We start from the raw sequence: 13878 nt of genomic DNA on the forward strand, positions 1-13878 counted from the left end.
TGGTGTGTGTGTTGAATGCACTGTAGATGAGTATTTGGTGTGTGTGTGTGTTGAATGCACAGTAGGTGGGTGTTTGATGAATGTGTTGAATGCACTGTAGGTGAGTGTTTAGATTGTGTGTTGAATGCACTGTAGGTGAGTGTTTGGTGTGTGTGTTTAGAATAAAGTAGTTGGTTGGTGTGTGTGTTTGTGTATAGAACGTAGGGAGTATGAGTGGTTAATGTGTGTGTAGAACATGGGGAGTATGAGTGGTTAATGTGTGTGTAGAACATGGGGAGTATGAGTGGTTAATGTGTGTGTAGAACATGGGGAGTATAAATGCTTAATGTGTTTGTATATAGAATACATGGGTAGTTGATTGGTGTGTGTAGAATGCAATGTAGCTGTTTGACTGAGGTGTGTGTGTGTGTGTGTGTGTGTGTGTGTGCACAATGTAAGTAAGTGTTTGGCTGGTTTGTGTGTGCACACATGTAGAATGTGGGTGGTTGGAGTCTGCTGGATGCATTTGTAGATGGTTTGCCTATTGGTGGGCTGTGTGTGAGGGCGGTTGGTTTGTGTGTAGAATATAAAGTAGGTAGGTGGCTGGTTTGTTGGTTTGTGTGTAAAATGAGCAGTTTGTTGAGGTATGTGTGTGTGTGTGTTGAATACAGTGTAGTTGGTTTATTGATTGAGTTGTGTGTGTTGTGTAGAATGCAGTATGGGTGGTTGATGGGTTATGTGTGTCAGAATGTAAGTAGGTGCTTGGTGTGTGGGTAGAATACAGTGTAGTTGGTTAGTGGGTTGTGTGTCGGTAAAGACTATGGGGCTGAATTATCATGCTCCGAATGGAGCTTGATGCCCCTCGTTTCCGGCGAGCCTGAAGGTCTAAAGACTGCTGCTCCATAACTTGTCCGCCTATTCCGAGGCGGCGCACAGAAATCAACCCGATTGAATACGATCGGGTTGATTGACACCCCGTGCTAGCGGCCGATTGGCCACGAATCTGCAGGGAGTGGTATTGCACAAGCATTTCTGGTGAAATGCATGTGCAATGAAAAATGCAGACAGCGTATGCTGTCAGCATTTATCGATGTGCAGCGGACATGATACGCTACATCGTATCATGTCCGCTCGCACTTTGATAAATATACCCCTATATGTCGGTGTGTGGGTAGAATACAGTGTATTTTTTTGGTGGGTTGTGTGTCGGTACAGACTATAAGTCCGTGTTTGGGTAGAATACAGGGTAGTTGGTTGGTGGGTTGTGTGTATTGGTAGAGACTACAAGTCTGTGGGTGGGTAGAATACAGTATAGTTGGTTGGTGGGTTGCGTGTCGGTACAGACTATAAGTCCGTGTGTGGGTAGAATACAGTATAGTTGGTTGGTGGGTTGCGTGTCGGTACAGACTATAAGTCGGTGTGTGGGTAGAATACAGGGTAGTTGGTTGGTGGGTTGTGTGTCGGTACAGACTATAAGTCGGTGGGTGCTTGGTGTGTGGAATGAATGCAGTGTAGTTGGTTGGAGTGGGTCTAGAATGTAAGTAGGTGTGTGACCAATTGCTTGCTTGGTGTGAGTATGTCTAGAATACCGAGAGTACACAATATTAGTCCTAAACGGCCCTAAACAGGACAATATTTATATATTTGCTTGATTGAGACTCTAGGACAGTAGCTGGACACTACAGCGGTATTACAAACTGTGTGTATATGTCATCACATTAGTAAATAAAATTATTTGTTCACTTGTGTGTGATTGGAAATGCAAAGGATACTAGCGGAGCCAAACATTAACTATACTTCTGTGACAATCTGGGTGCCTGTATTATTTTTCCCTTCACTCTTTACTCACCTCAGTCTTATTTAGAGGGGATTTCTTGGCCCACTCAAACATGTTCTCGTAAACATTCCCATCGTACCTCCCCAACACAGAGCCCAGCTGGGTGTCTGAATGATCAAATGCATCTACCAGAGCCACAGCATTAGGTCTGATCACCGCCAGCAAGTCCTTCACACGCTGCTGAACCTGGTCTATCTGTGAAGTGCTTAGGAGCCCAGTCTATTGAAAGGATAAAAGAAGGTCTTATTACGAATCTAGGATTCTAAAGATCATTATAACCCCAAGAAAGGCTGTGTAACTAATTGCATCTGGTTGTTCAACCACTTGCTGGCTAGCAAAGCCTGTAAAACTTGTTATCCTTTTCTTACAGTTAAAGGGTTAATATTTTCACATTTTATTACCGACAACAAGAAGAAGCGTTGTTATAACAACAAAATATTTTAAAATTAAACTATCTTCCTGTGCAAAAAAAAATATACAGAATTTAAAAAAATTGTAATGCATAAAGTTATTAACCCCTAATCTGCTGTCCTAACATCGCCGACACCTACATAAAGTTATTAACCCCTAATCTGCCACTCCCGACACCTACATAAAGTTATTAACCCCTAATCTGCCACTCCCGACATCGCCGTCACTATAATAAAGTTATTAACCCTTATTCCGCCACTCCCCGACATCACTGCCACTATAATAGTTATTAAACCCTAATCTGCCGTCCCCGAGATCGCCGCCACTAAAGTTATTAACCCCTAAACCTCCGGCCTCCCACATCTCCGCCACTAAATAAACCTATTAAACCCGAAACCGCCAGCCCCCCCACATCACATTTCAGTAGCTCTCATCCTATTGGCTGTTTTGAACAGCCAATATAATTTCAGAAGCTCTCATCCTATTGGCTGATTTGAATTTGAAGAATCAAATCAGCCAATAGGAATGCAAGGGACACCATTTTGAAACGGCTACCTTGCATTCAACTTTAGTGTACGGCGGCGACCATATGAAGAGGACTCTCCGCGCAGGATAGGTTCCAGGATAGCTCCGCTCAGCCAGGATGTAGATAGAAGATGCCCCCGGGATGGATGAAGACCTCGCCGACTGGATGAAGACTTCAGAAACCGTGAGTAGATCTTCTGGGGTAAGTGCTAGGTTTTTTTAATTTTTGGGGGCATTTTTTTTTTTTTTTTTAGATTAGGGTTTGGGCAATTTGTAAAAGAGCTAAATGCCCTTTTAAGGGCAGTGAAAAATAGCTAAATGTCCTTTTAAGGGCAATGCCCATACAAATGCCCCTTTAGCGGCAATGGGTAGCTTAGGTTTTTTTTTAGAGTTAGGTTTTTTATTTTGGGGGGGTTGGTTGGGTGGTGGGTATTTTTTACAGGGAAAAGAGCTGATTTCTTTAGGGCAATGCCCTACAAAAAGGCCCTTTTAAGAGCTATTGGTAGTTTATTGTAGACTAAGGGGGGCTTTTTTATTTTTTATAGGGCTATTAGATTAAGTGTACTGTAATTGTTTTTATTTTTGATAATTTCGTTTATTTTTGTAATCTTAGTGTTTTATATTTTTCATGATTTTAGTGTTTCTTATTTTTGGTTAACAGATTTTTTAAATTTTTCGTAGTGTTAGTTTTTTTTTTTTTAGTTGTAATTTAGATTTTTTTTTAAATTTTCGTAGTGTTAGGTTTTTTCAAATTTATAATTTAGGTTTTTAATTGGTATTTTTTTTTTTTTATTAGAATAGTTATGTTAGGTTATTTTATAGTTTAATGTTAGGTTTATTTTTATTTAAATAGAGTTATATTGTAATTTTAATTTAAAGTTAGGGGGATGCAAGGTTTAAAGGTTAATATGTTTATTTAGTGGCAGAGATGTAGTAGGCAGGAGGATTAGGGGTTAATAACTTTATTTAGTGGCGACGATCTTGGGGAGCAGCAGAATGGGTTAATAACGTTATTATAGTGGTGGCGATGTCAGGGAGCGGCTGTTTAGGGGTTAATATATTTAAATAGTGTTGGCGATGTGGGTGGGCGTCAGATTAGGGGTTAATAACTTTTAAATAGTGTTTGCAATACGGAAGGGCCTCGGTTTAGGGGTTAATAGGTAGTTTATGGGTGTTATTGTACTTTTGTAACAGTTTAGTTATGAGTTTTGTGAAACATTTTTGTTACATAAAAACGAAATTTATGCTTACCTGATAAATGTATTTATTTCTTGACACGGTGAGTCCACAGATCATCTAATTACTATTGGGAATATCACTCCTGCCCAGCAGGAGGCGGCAAAGAGCACTGCAGCAAAGCTGTTAAATATCACCTCCCTTCCTTCCCACCCCAGTCATTCGACCGAAGTAAAAGCAAAGAAAGGAAGCAACAAGGTGCAGAGGTGCCTGAGGTTTATAACATAACAAAAAAACCTGTCTTAAAAAACAGGGCGGGCTGTGGACTCACCGTTTCAAGAAAGAAAGAAATTTATCAGGTAAGCATACATTTAGTTTTCTTTCTGATGACATGGTGAGTCCACATGGTGAGGTCTTGCCCTTGAAAGGGATCGCCAAAAGCTTAGACGACACATCCGCAGACCAGGATTTCAACCATAAGGCTCTGCGGGCCAGTACAGAAAAACCAGAAATCTTTGCTCCCAGTTTGATAACTTGTAGGGAATCATCCGTAATAAAAGAATTGGCCAACTTAAGGGCCTTGATCCTATCCTGGATCTCTTCTGTCTGAATAGAATCAGACAACGCATCAAACCAGTATGCCACCGCCCTGGTAAAGGTAGCAATACACACCGCAGATTGCCATTGTAAGCCCTGGTCTACATACATCTTTTTGAGCAACCCCCCCAACTTCTTATCCATAGGATCTTTGAAAGAACAGCTATCCTCTATGGGAATAGTGGTTCTCTTAGCTAAAGTGGAAATTGTCCCTTCCACCTTGGGGACCGTCTGCCAAGACTCCTTAATAGAGTCAACAATAGGAAACATCTTCATAAAAATAGGGGTTGGAGAAAAAGGGATACCCGGTCTCTCCCATTCCCTAGCAATAATCTCTGTAGCCCGATCTGGTACGGGAAAAACCTCCACCATGGAAGGTACATTAAAATACTTGTTAAGTTTACTAGACTTTTTAGGATCGACTACGACAGTAGTGTCAGAGTCGTCCAAGGTAGCCAAAACCTCCTTAAGTAGTAAATGGAGGTATTCCAGCTTAAACCTGAAGGATACAACTTCAGCATCAGAAGAAGGAACTACACTGTCTGAGTCTGAGATTTCACCCTCAGATGCTACCGATGTATCCTCCTCCTCAGATTTTTTTGAGGGAACATTCAGAATAGCCACAACCATGTCAAAAACCCTACGTGTACTGATTCTTTACATTTCCTCTTGCGTTTTCCCTGCAGCATGGGAAAAGCAGACAATGCATCAGATACCGCAGAAGACAGGGAAGCGATGTCTTGCAAAGTCATTCCAGGCGGATCTTGAGAGGAAGCGCAGGGCACTGTATGTGTGGGACATCTGAGGAGAAAGCTGCGGCAGATCTTGAACATTGTCAGAAGACTCCTGAACAGCATCCTTACTAGACAATGTTGGCTCATAATCAAAAAGTCTATCCCTATCATTTAATGTTCTCTCAATACATGAGGAACAAAAATGGATTGGTGGTTCAACATTAGCATCCAAACATAAAGAACATGTAACATCTTGCACAGCCTCCTGGTCCATCTTTACCTAGAATTAAAAATAAAATTACTTAATTTTTAATCACAAGCTCACACAAAAAAAAAAAACTTTACTGTCTCTTTAAATATAAAAAAGGAAGCTGCTTTATTTTTTACAGCAAACACTTTAATCTACTGTGTAACAAAAAATGCTTTGAAATTAATAACCCCCGACAGCCTCTGCACCTCAGCTTTAGCTCTTGCTGAGGTGCCTACCTGCCCTGCTGGAAAAAACGGAGCCAATAGATCACAGATGAGTTCCGGACTCAAACCGGAGCGATATACACAAGGTCCGTCACTTGTAAGCCCCGAGACTGTAACCGCAGAGAAATTACACCCCTCCGTACACAGGAAGAGAAGAAAAGAGCGCGAAAAAGAAATTTTCAGCACGTCAGCCCCGCCCATCGTGAGCGTAACGCACTAAACTCCGGGTCGGCATGATTACATTAATGTAAAAAAAACGCTAGGAGCAAGTAAACTCAAACCACCAAAAAAATTAGCCCATGTCCTCGTCCCCAGTGCCTGCACCGCTGCCTAAAACAAGCCCATTACTTCGCTATGAACCCTATTCAGTGTCCCATTAAAATGAATAGTAAAGTGCCATCTTTTTCCTGTGCAGCCCCAGAAAAATAAAAAACAGAATTTATGTTTACCTGATAAATTACTTTCTCCAACGGTGTGTCCGGTCCACGGCGTCATCCTTACTTGTGGGATATTCTCTTCCCCAACAGGAAATGGCAAAGAGCCCAGCAAAGCTGGTCACATGATCCCTCCTAGGCTCCGCCTACCCCAGTCATTCGACCGACGTTAAGGAGGAATATTTGCATAGGAGAAACCATATGGTACCGTGGTGACTGTAGTTAAAGAAAATAAATTATCAGACCTGATTAAAAAAACCAGGGCGGGCCGTGGACCGGACACACCGTTGGAGAAAGTAATTTATCAGGTAAACATAAATTCTGTTTTCTCCAACATAGGTGTGTCCGGTCCACGGCGTCATCCTTACTTGTGGGAACCAATACCAAAGCTTTAGGACACGGATGAAGGGAGGGAGCAAATCAGGTCACCTAAATGGAAGGCACCACGGCTTGCAAAACCTTTCTCCCAAAAATAGCCTCAGAAGAAGCAAAAGTATCAAACTTGTAAAATTTGGTAAAAGTGTGCAGTGAAGACCAAGTCGCTGCCCTACATATCTGATCAACAGAAGCCTCGTTCTTGAAGGCCCATGTGGAAGCCACAGCCCTAGTGGAATGAGCTGTGATTCTTTCGGGAGGCTGCCGTCCGGCAGTCTCGTAAGCCAATCTGATGATGCTTTTAATCCAAAAAGAGAGAGAGGTAGAAGTTGCTTTTTGACCTCTCCTTTTACCGGAATAAACAACAAACAAGGAAGATGTTTGTCTAAAATCCTTTGTAGCATCTAAATAGAATTTTAGAGCGCGAACAACATCCAAATTGTGCAACAAACGTTCCTTCTTCGAAACTGGTTTCGGACACAGAGAAGGTACGATAATCTCCTGGTTAATGTTTTTGTTAGAAACAACTTTTGGAAGAAAACCAGGTTTAGTACGTAAAACCACCTTATCTGCATGGAACACCAGATAAGGAGGAGAACACTGCAGAGCAGATAATTCTGAAACTCTTCTAGCAGAAGAAATTGCAACTAAAAACAAAACTTTCCAAGATAATAACTTAATATCAACGGAATGCAAGGGTTCAAACGGAACCCCCTGAAGAACTGAAAGAACTAAATTGAGACTCCAAGGAGGAGTCAAAGGTTTGTAAACAGGCTTAATTCTAACCAGAGCCTGAACAAAGGCTTGAACATCTGGCACAGCGGCCAGCTTTTTGTGAAGTAACACAGACAAGGCAGAAATCTGTCCCTTCAGGGAACTTGCAGATAATCCTTTTTCCAATCCTTCTTGAAGGAAGGATAGAATCCTAGGAATCTTAACCTTGTCCCAAGGGAATCCTTTAGATTCACACCAACAGATATATTTTTTCCAAATTTTGTGGTAAATCTTTCTAGTTACAGGCTTTCTGGCCTGAACAAGAGTATCGATAACAGAATCTGAGAATCCTCGCTTCGATAAGATCAAGCGTTCAATCTCCAAGCAGTCAGCTGGAGTGAAACCAGATTCGGATGTTCGAACGGACCCTGAACAAGAAGGTCTCGTCTCAAAGGTAGCTTCCAAGGAGGAGCCGATGACATATTCACCAGATCTGCGTACCAAGTCCTGCGTGGCCACGCAGGAGCTATCAAGATCACCGACGCCCTCTCCTGATTGATCCTGGCTACCAGCCTGGGGATGAGAGGAAACGGCGGGAACACATAAGCTAGTTTGAAGGTCCAAGGTGCAACTAGTGCATCCACTAGAGCCGCCTTGGGATCCCTGGATCTGGACCCGTAGCAAGGAACTTTGAAGTTCTGACGAGAGGCCATCAGATCCATGTCTGGAATGCCCCACAGCTGAGTGACTTGGGCAAAGATTTCCGGATGGAGTTCCCACTCCCCCGGATGCAATGTCTGACGACTCAGAAAATCCGCTTCCCAATTTTCCACTCCTGGGATGTGGATAGCAGACAGGTGGCAGGAGTGAGACTCCGCCCATAGAATGATTTTGGTCACTTCTTCCATCGCCAGGGAACTCCTTGTTCCCCCTGATGGTTGATGTACGCAACAGTTGTCATGTTGTCTGATTGAAACCGTATGAACTTGGCCCTCGCTAGCTGAGGCCAAGCCTTGAGAGCATTGAATATCGCTCTCAGTTCCAGAATATTTATCGGTAGAAGAGATTCTTCCCGAGACCAAAGACCCTGAGCTTTCAGGGATCCCCAGACCGCGCCCCAGCCCATCAGACTGGCGTCGGTCGTGACAATGACCCACTCTGGTCTGCGGAATGTCATCCCTCGTGACAGGTTGTCCAGGGACAGCCACCAACGGAGTGAGTCTCTGGTCCTCTGATTTACTTGTATCTTCGGAGACAAGTCTGTATAGTCCCCATTCCACTGACTGAGCATGCACAGTTGTAATGGTCTTAGATGAATGCGTGCAAAAGGAACTATGTCCATTGCCGCTACCATCAACCCGATCACTTCCATGCACTGAGCTATGGAAGGAAGAGGAACGGAATGAAGTATCCGACAAGAGTCTAGAAGTTTTGTTTTTCTGGCCTCTGTCAGAAAAATCCTCATTTCTAAGGAGTCTATTATTGTTCCCAAGAAGGGAACCCTTGTTGACGGAGATAGAGAACTCTTTTCCACGTTCACTTTCCATCCGTGAGATCTGAGAAAGGCCAGGACAATGTCCGTGTGAGCCTTTGCTTGAGGAAGGGACGACGCTTGATCAGAATGTCGTCCAAGTAAGGTACTACAGCAATGCCCCTTGGTCTTAGCACAGCTAGAAGGGACCCTAGTACCTTTGTGAAAATCCTTGGAGCAGTGGCTAATCCGAAAGGAAGCGCCACGAACTGGTAATGTTTGTCCAGGAATGCGAACCTCAGGAACCGATGATGTTCCTTGTGGAAAGGAATATGTAGATACGCATCCTTTAAATCCACCGTGGTCATGAATTGACCTTCCTGGATGGAAGGAAGAATAGTTCGAATGGTTTCCATCTTGAACGATGGAACCTTGAGAAACTTGTTTAAGATCTTGAGATCTAAGATTGGTCTGAACGTTCCCTCTTTTTTGGGAACTATAAACAGATTGGAGTAGAACCCCATCCCTTGTTCTCTTAATGGAACGGGATGAATCACTCCCATTTTTAACAGGTCTTCTACACAATGTAAGAATGCCTGTCTTTATGTGGTCTGAAGACAACTGAGACCTGTGGAACCTCCCCCTTGGGGGAAGTCCCTTGAATTCCAGAAGATAACCTTGGGAGACTATTTCTAGCGCCCAAGGATCCAGAACATCTCTTGCCCAAGCCTGAGCGAAGAGAGAGAGTCTGCCCCCCACCAGATCCGGTCCCGGATCGGGGGCCAACATTTCATGCTGTCTTGGTAGCAGTGGCAGGTTTCTTGGCCTGCTTTCCCTTGTTCCAGCCTTGCATTGGTCTCCAAGCTGGCTTGGCTTGAGAAGTATTACCCTCTTGTTTAGAGGACGTAGCACTTTGGGCTGGTCCGTTTCTACGAAAGGGACGAAAATTAGGTTTATTTTTTTGCCTTGAAAGGCCGATCCTGAGGAAGGGCGTGGCCCTTACCCCCAGTGATATCCGAGATAATCTCTTTCAAGTCAGGGCCAAACAGCGTTTTCCCCTTGAAAGGAATGTTAAGTAACTTGTTCTTGGAAGACGCATCAGCCGACCAAGATTTCAACCAAAGCGCTCTGCGCGCCACAATAGCAAACCCAGAATTCTTAGCCGCTAACCTAGCCAATTGCAAAGTGGCGTCTAGGGTGAAAGAATTAGCCAATTTGAGAGCATTGATTCTGTCCATAATCTCCTCATAAGGAGGAGAATCACTGTCGACCGCCTTTATCAGCTCATCGAACCAGAAACATGCGGCTGTAGCGACAGGGACAATGCATGAAATTGGTTGTAGAAGGTAACCCTGCTGAACAAACATCTTTTTAAGCAAACCTTCTAATTTTTTATCCATAGGATCTTTGAAAGCACAACTATCCTCTATGGGTATTTAGTTGTTTAAAGTGGAAACCACTCCCTCGACCTTGGGGACTGTCTGCCATAAGTCCTTTCTGGGGTCGACCATAGGAAACAATTTTTTAAATATGGGGGGAGGGACGAAAGGAATACCGGGCCTTTCCCATTCTTTATTAACAATGTCCGCCACCCGCTTGGGTATAGGAAAAGCTTCTGGGAGCCCCGGCACCTCTAGGAACTTGTCCATTTTACATAGTTTCTCTGGGATGACCAACTTGTCACAATCATCCAGAGTGGATAATACCTCCTTAAGCAGAATGCGGAGATGTTCCAACTTAAATTTAAATGCAATCACATCAGGTTCAGCTTGTTGAGAAATGTTCCCTGAATCAGTAATTTCTCCCTCAGACAAAACCTCCCTGGCCCCATCAGACTGAGTTAGGGGCCCTTCAGAAATATTAATATCAGCGTCGTCATGCTCTTCAGTATCTAAAACAGAGCAGTCGCGCTTACGCTGATAAGTGTTCATTTTGGCTAAAATGTTTTTGACAGAATTATCCATTACAGCCGTTAATTGTTGCATAGTAAGGAGTATTGGCGCGCTAGATGTACTAGGGGCCTCCTGAGTGGGCAAGACTCGTGTAGACGAAGGAGGGAATGATGCAGTACCATGCTTACTCCCCTCACTTGAGGAATCATCTTGGGCATCATTGTCATTGTCACATAAATCACATTTATTTAAATGAATAGGAATTCTGGCTTCCCCACATTCAGAACACAGTCTATCTGGTAGTTCAGACATGTTAAACAGGCATAAACTTGATAACAAGTACAAAAAACGTTTTAAAATAAAACCGTTACTGTCACTTTAAATTTTAAACTGAACACACTTTATTACTGCAAATGCGAAAATACATGAAGGAATTGTTCAAAATTCACCAAATTTTCACCACAGTGTCTTAAAGCCTTAAAAGTATTGCACACCAAATTTGGAAGCTTTAACCCTTAAAATAACGGAACCGGAGCCGTTTTGAACTTTAACCCCTTACAGTCCCTGGTATCTGCTTTGCTGAGACCCAACCAAGCCCCAAGGGGAATACGATACCAAATGACGCCTTCAGAAAGTCTTTTCTAAGTATCAGAGCTCCTCTCACATGCGACTGCATGCCATGCCTCTCAAAAACAAGTGCGCAACACCGGCGCGAAAATGAGGCTCTGCCTATGCTTTGGGAAAGCCCCTAAAGAATAAGGTGTCTAAAACAGTGCCTGCCGATATTATTATATCAAAATACCCAGATAAAATGATTCCTCAAGGCTAAATATGTGTTAATAATCAATCGATTTAGCCCAAAAAAAGTCTACAGTCTTAATAAGCCCTTTTTGAAGCCCTTATTTACAATCGTAATAAACATGGCTTACCGGATCCCAGAGGGAAAATGACAGCTTCCAGCATTACATCGTCTTGTTAGAATGTGTCATACCTCAAGCAGCAAGAGACTGCTCACTGTTCCCCCAACTGAAGTTAATTGCTCTCAACAGTCCTGTGTGGAACAGCCATGGATTTTAGTGACGGTTGCTAAAATCATTTTCCTCATACAAACAGAAATCTTCATCTCTTTTCTGTTTCTGAGTAAATAGTACATACCAGCACTATTTCAAAATAACAAACTCTTGATTGAATAATAAAAACTACAGTTAAACACTAAAAAACTCTAAGCCATCTCCGTGGAGATGTTGCCTGTACAACGGCAAAGAGAATGACTGGGGTAGGCGGAGCCTAGGAGGGATCATGTGACCAGCTTTGCTGGGCTCTTTGCCATTTCCTGTTGGGGAAGAGAATATCCCACAAGTAAGGATGACGCCGTGGACCGGACACACCTATGTTGGAGAAATAGCACTTACCTCAATAAAGTCTGCCTGGCAGAAAGGCAGCTCACTAGGTTTGAGAGGTCTTCTCCCTCACATGAACCTGTGGAAACAGAGCTAAAGATAGAGTAATCTTACTCAGGCTTTCAGTATTAGTGCAGCATTAACTACATGGGAGGCGCAGTGAGGATTGTACCCCACAAGTTCCCATTGCTTAAAAGCCACCACTGCTCTACTGATGTGGACTACAGCTACACCCTAGTAGAACAAACAGCACAAGCTTGTACTGTTAAAAAATAATAAAATCTTAATTGAAGAATCTTTCAGTATAGGCTGTGACGCAAGCTTTTTAGCCTCACTGCACAACCTGTAATACCGGCGCTATGGAAATCCCACACAAAAACGTAATATTTTTGAGTGCAGGATTGACGTTGCGTTACAGGCTAAAATGCTTGCGGTATAGCTATACCGACACGTTCCTGCTTTTACGCTGTAATTGCCATTTTTTTGCGTTAAAAGCCGCAACGCAAAACTCGTAATCTAGGTGTTAGTGAATTCTATAGAATGCAGAACCCTGACAATTCTAAATGCTACACAGTGACTGTTTAACATGAGCAGGGCTTTATTTATATCTATATAACATGCAAGAGGATTTTCATGAGGTGCATCAAAAGATTGTAAAAAATTGTTAATTAAGTTTCTATGGTTAAAAATATATTTTTTTGTATGTAGATGTTGCAATGCAGTGAATAATTTGTATTGCGCAAATAAACTACATAATTATGAGCACCCAGCAAACACAGACCTGAAGGAAGTCTCCTGTATTCCTGGTAATCCCATGCAGTGCGTAGAGGAGGCAGAGAGAGCTCAGGATGCGATGTGCAGCTCCATCAAGGATTTCAGACAGTTTGGCTGTGAAAAGCCTCACTACTACGTAATGACAGTGGGCCTGTGAGTAATGAACGTTAAGTTAGTCGCTATTGTGTAAAATCCCACTCAGCCATGGCACTTCCATGTGACAACATTTATCTGTATGGAAGGAAGTCATATTCCTGTTCCCCAAACTACTGAGACTGCACCTCTAGCTTCCCATTAGGCTTCTATTCTTCAACCTGCCACAATATCTTCACTGCATTAACCTGAGGGTTCTATTCCCACAATAGCTCCTCCCCATGAACCTGAAGGTTATATTCCCTAATCTGCCACTATCTCCTGCCCATTAACCTGTGGGTTCTATTCCCCAATCTGCCATAATAGCTCCTCTTCATTAACCTAGGATTTCTATTCCCCAATCTGGAACAATAGCTCCGCCCCATTAACCTGGAGGTTCTATTCCCCAATCTGCCACAATAGCTCCTCCCCATTAACCTGAGGGTTCTATTCCCTAATCTGCCACAATAACTCCTCTCCATTAACATAAATGTTCCCTTCTGTTCCAGGAGAAGCCTATTCCTCAATCTGTCATCCCCTTCTGTTGCCAGAGAAGCCTATTCCCCATTTGATCATTCCCACTCCTCTCTTTTATCAGAGGATCTTATTCCCTAATCTAGAGTTGCTCTCAACACTCCATTACTGTGCATGCTATTGCTGTATGTTGTTTCTTTTCACCTCAGATGCTCGCACTAAATCCACCGAATTCTTGTTCCATGCATCTTCTTTGCGTTTTCCACGATTCACATTAGTTTGAAAACTCTTAGCTGCTTCAACAACAAGCCTAAAAAACAAAGTACAATGAACAGAAGGCAGATTACCAGAAAGATAACTACTGGAACTGATATTGCAATTACATTACGGTGTTTTTTCTGTTTGTTTGCATGAAAAACAATTGCTTTTGTAAACATTTTGCAAATAAAGCAGTTCATGAAGTAAGCAATGACATAGGA

General features: G+C 42.8%; 1 protein-coding gene across 2 annotated transcripts in view; it reads right to left on the reverse strand.

Moving 5' to 3' along the window:
- The window catches only part of ACOX1 (acyl-CoA oxidase 1), an 84076-nt gene that overhangs the window by 1566 nt on the left and 68632 nt on the right, over positions 1-13878 (reverse strand). For both annotated transcript variants that reach the window (XM_053709190.1, XM_053709196.1), the window contains exons 11-13: positions 13604-13709; positions 12801-12944; positions 1829-2035 (exon numbers count right to left, since the gene is read on the reverse strand). In XM_053709190.1, the coding sequence (XP_053565165.1) occupies positions 1829-2035; positions 12801-12944; positions 13604-13709 (457 nt within the window). The remainder of the gene's footprint in view (positions 1-1828; positions 2036-12800; positions 12945-13603; positions 13710-13878) is intronic.

Source organism: Bombina bombina, chromosome 1 (assembly GCF_027579735.1).
Source record: "Bombina bombina isolate aBomBom1 chromosome 1, aBomBom1.pri, whole genome shotgun sequence".
Lineage (NCBI taxonomy): Eukaryota > Metazoa > Chordata > Amphibia > Anura > Bombinatoridae > Bombina > Bombina bombina.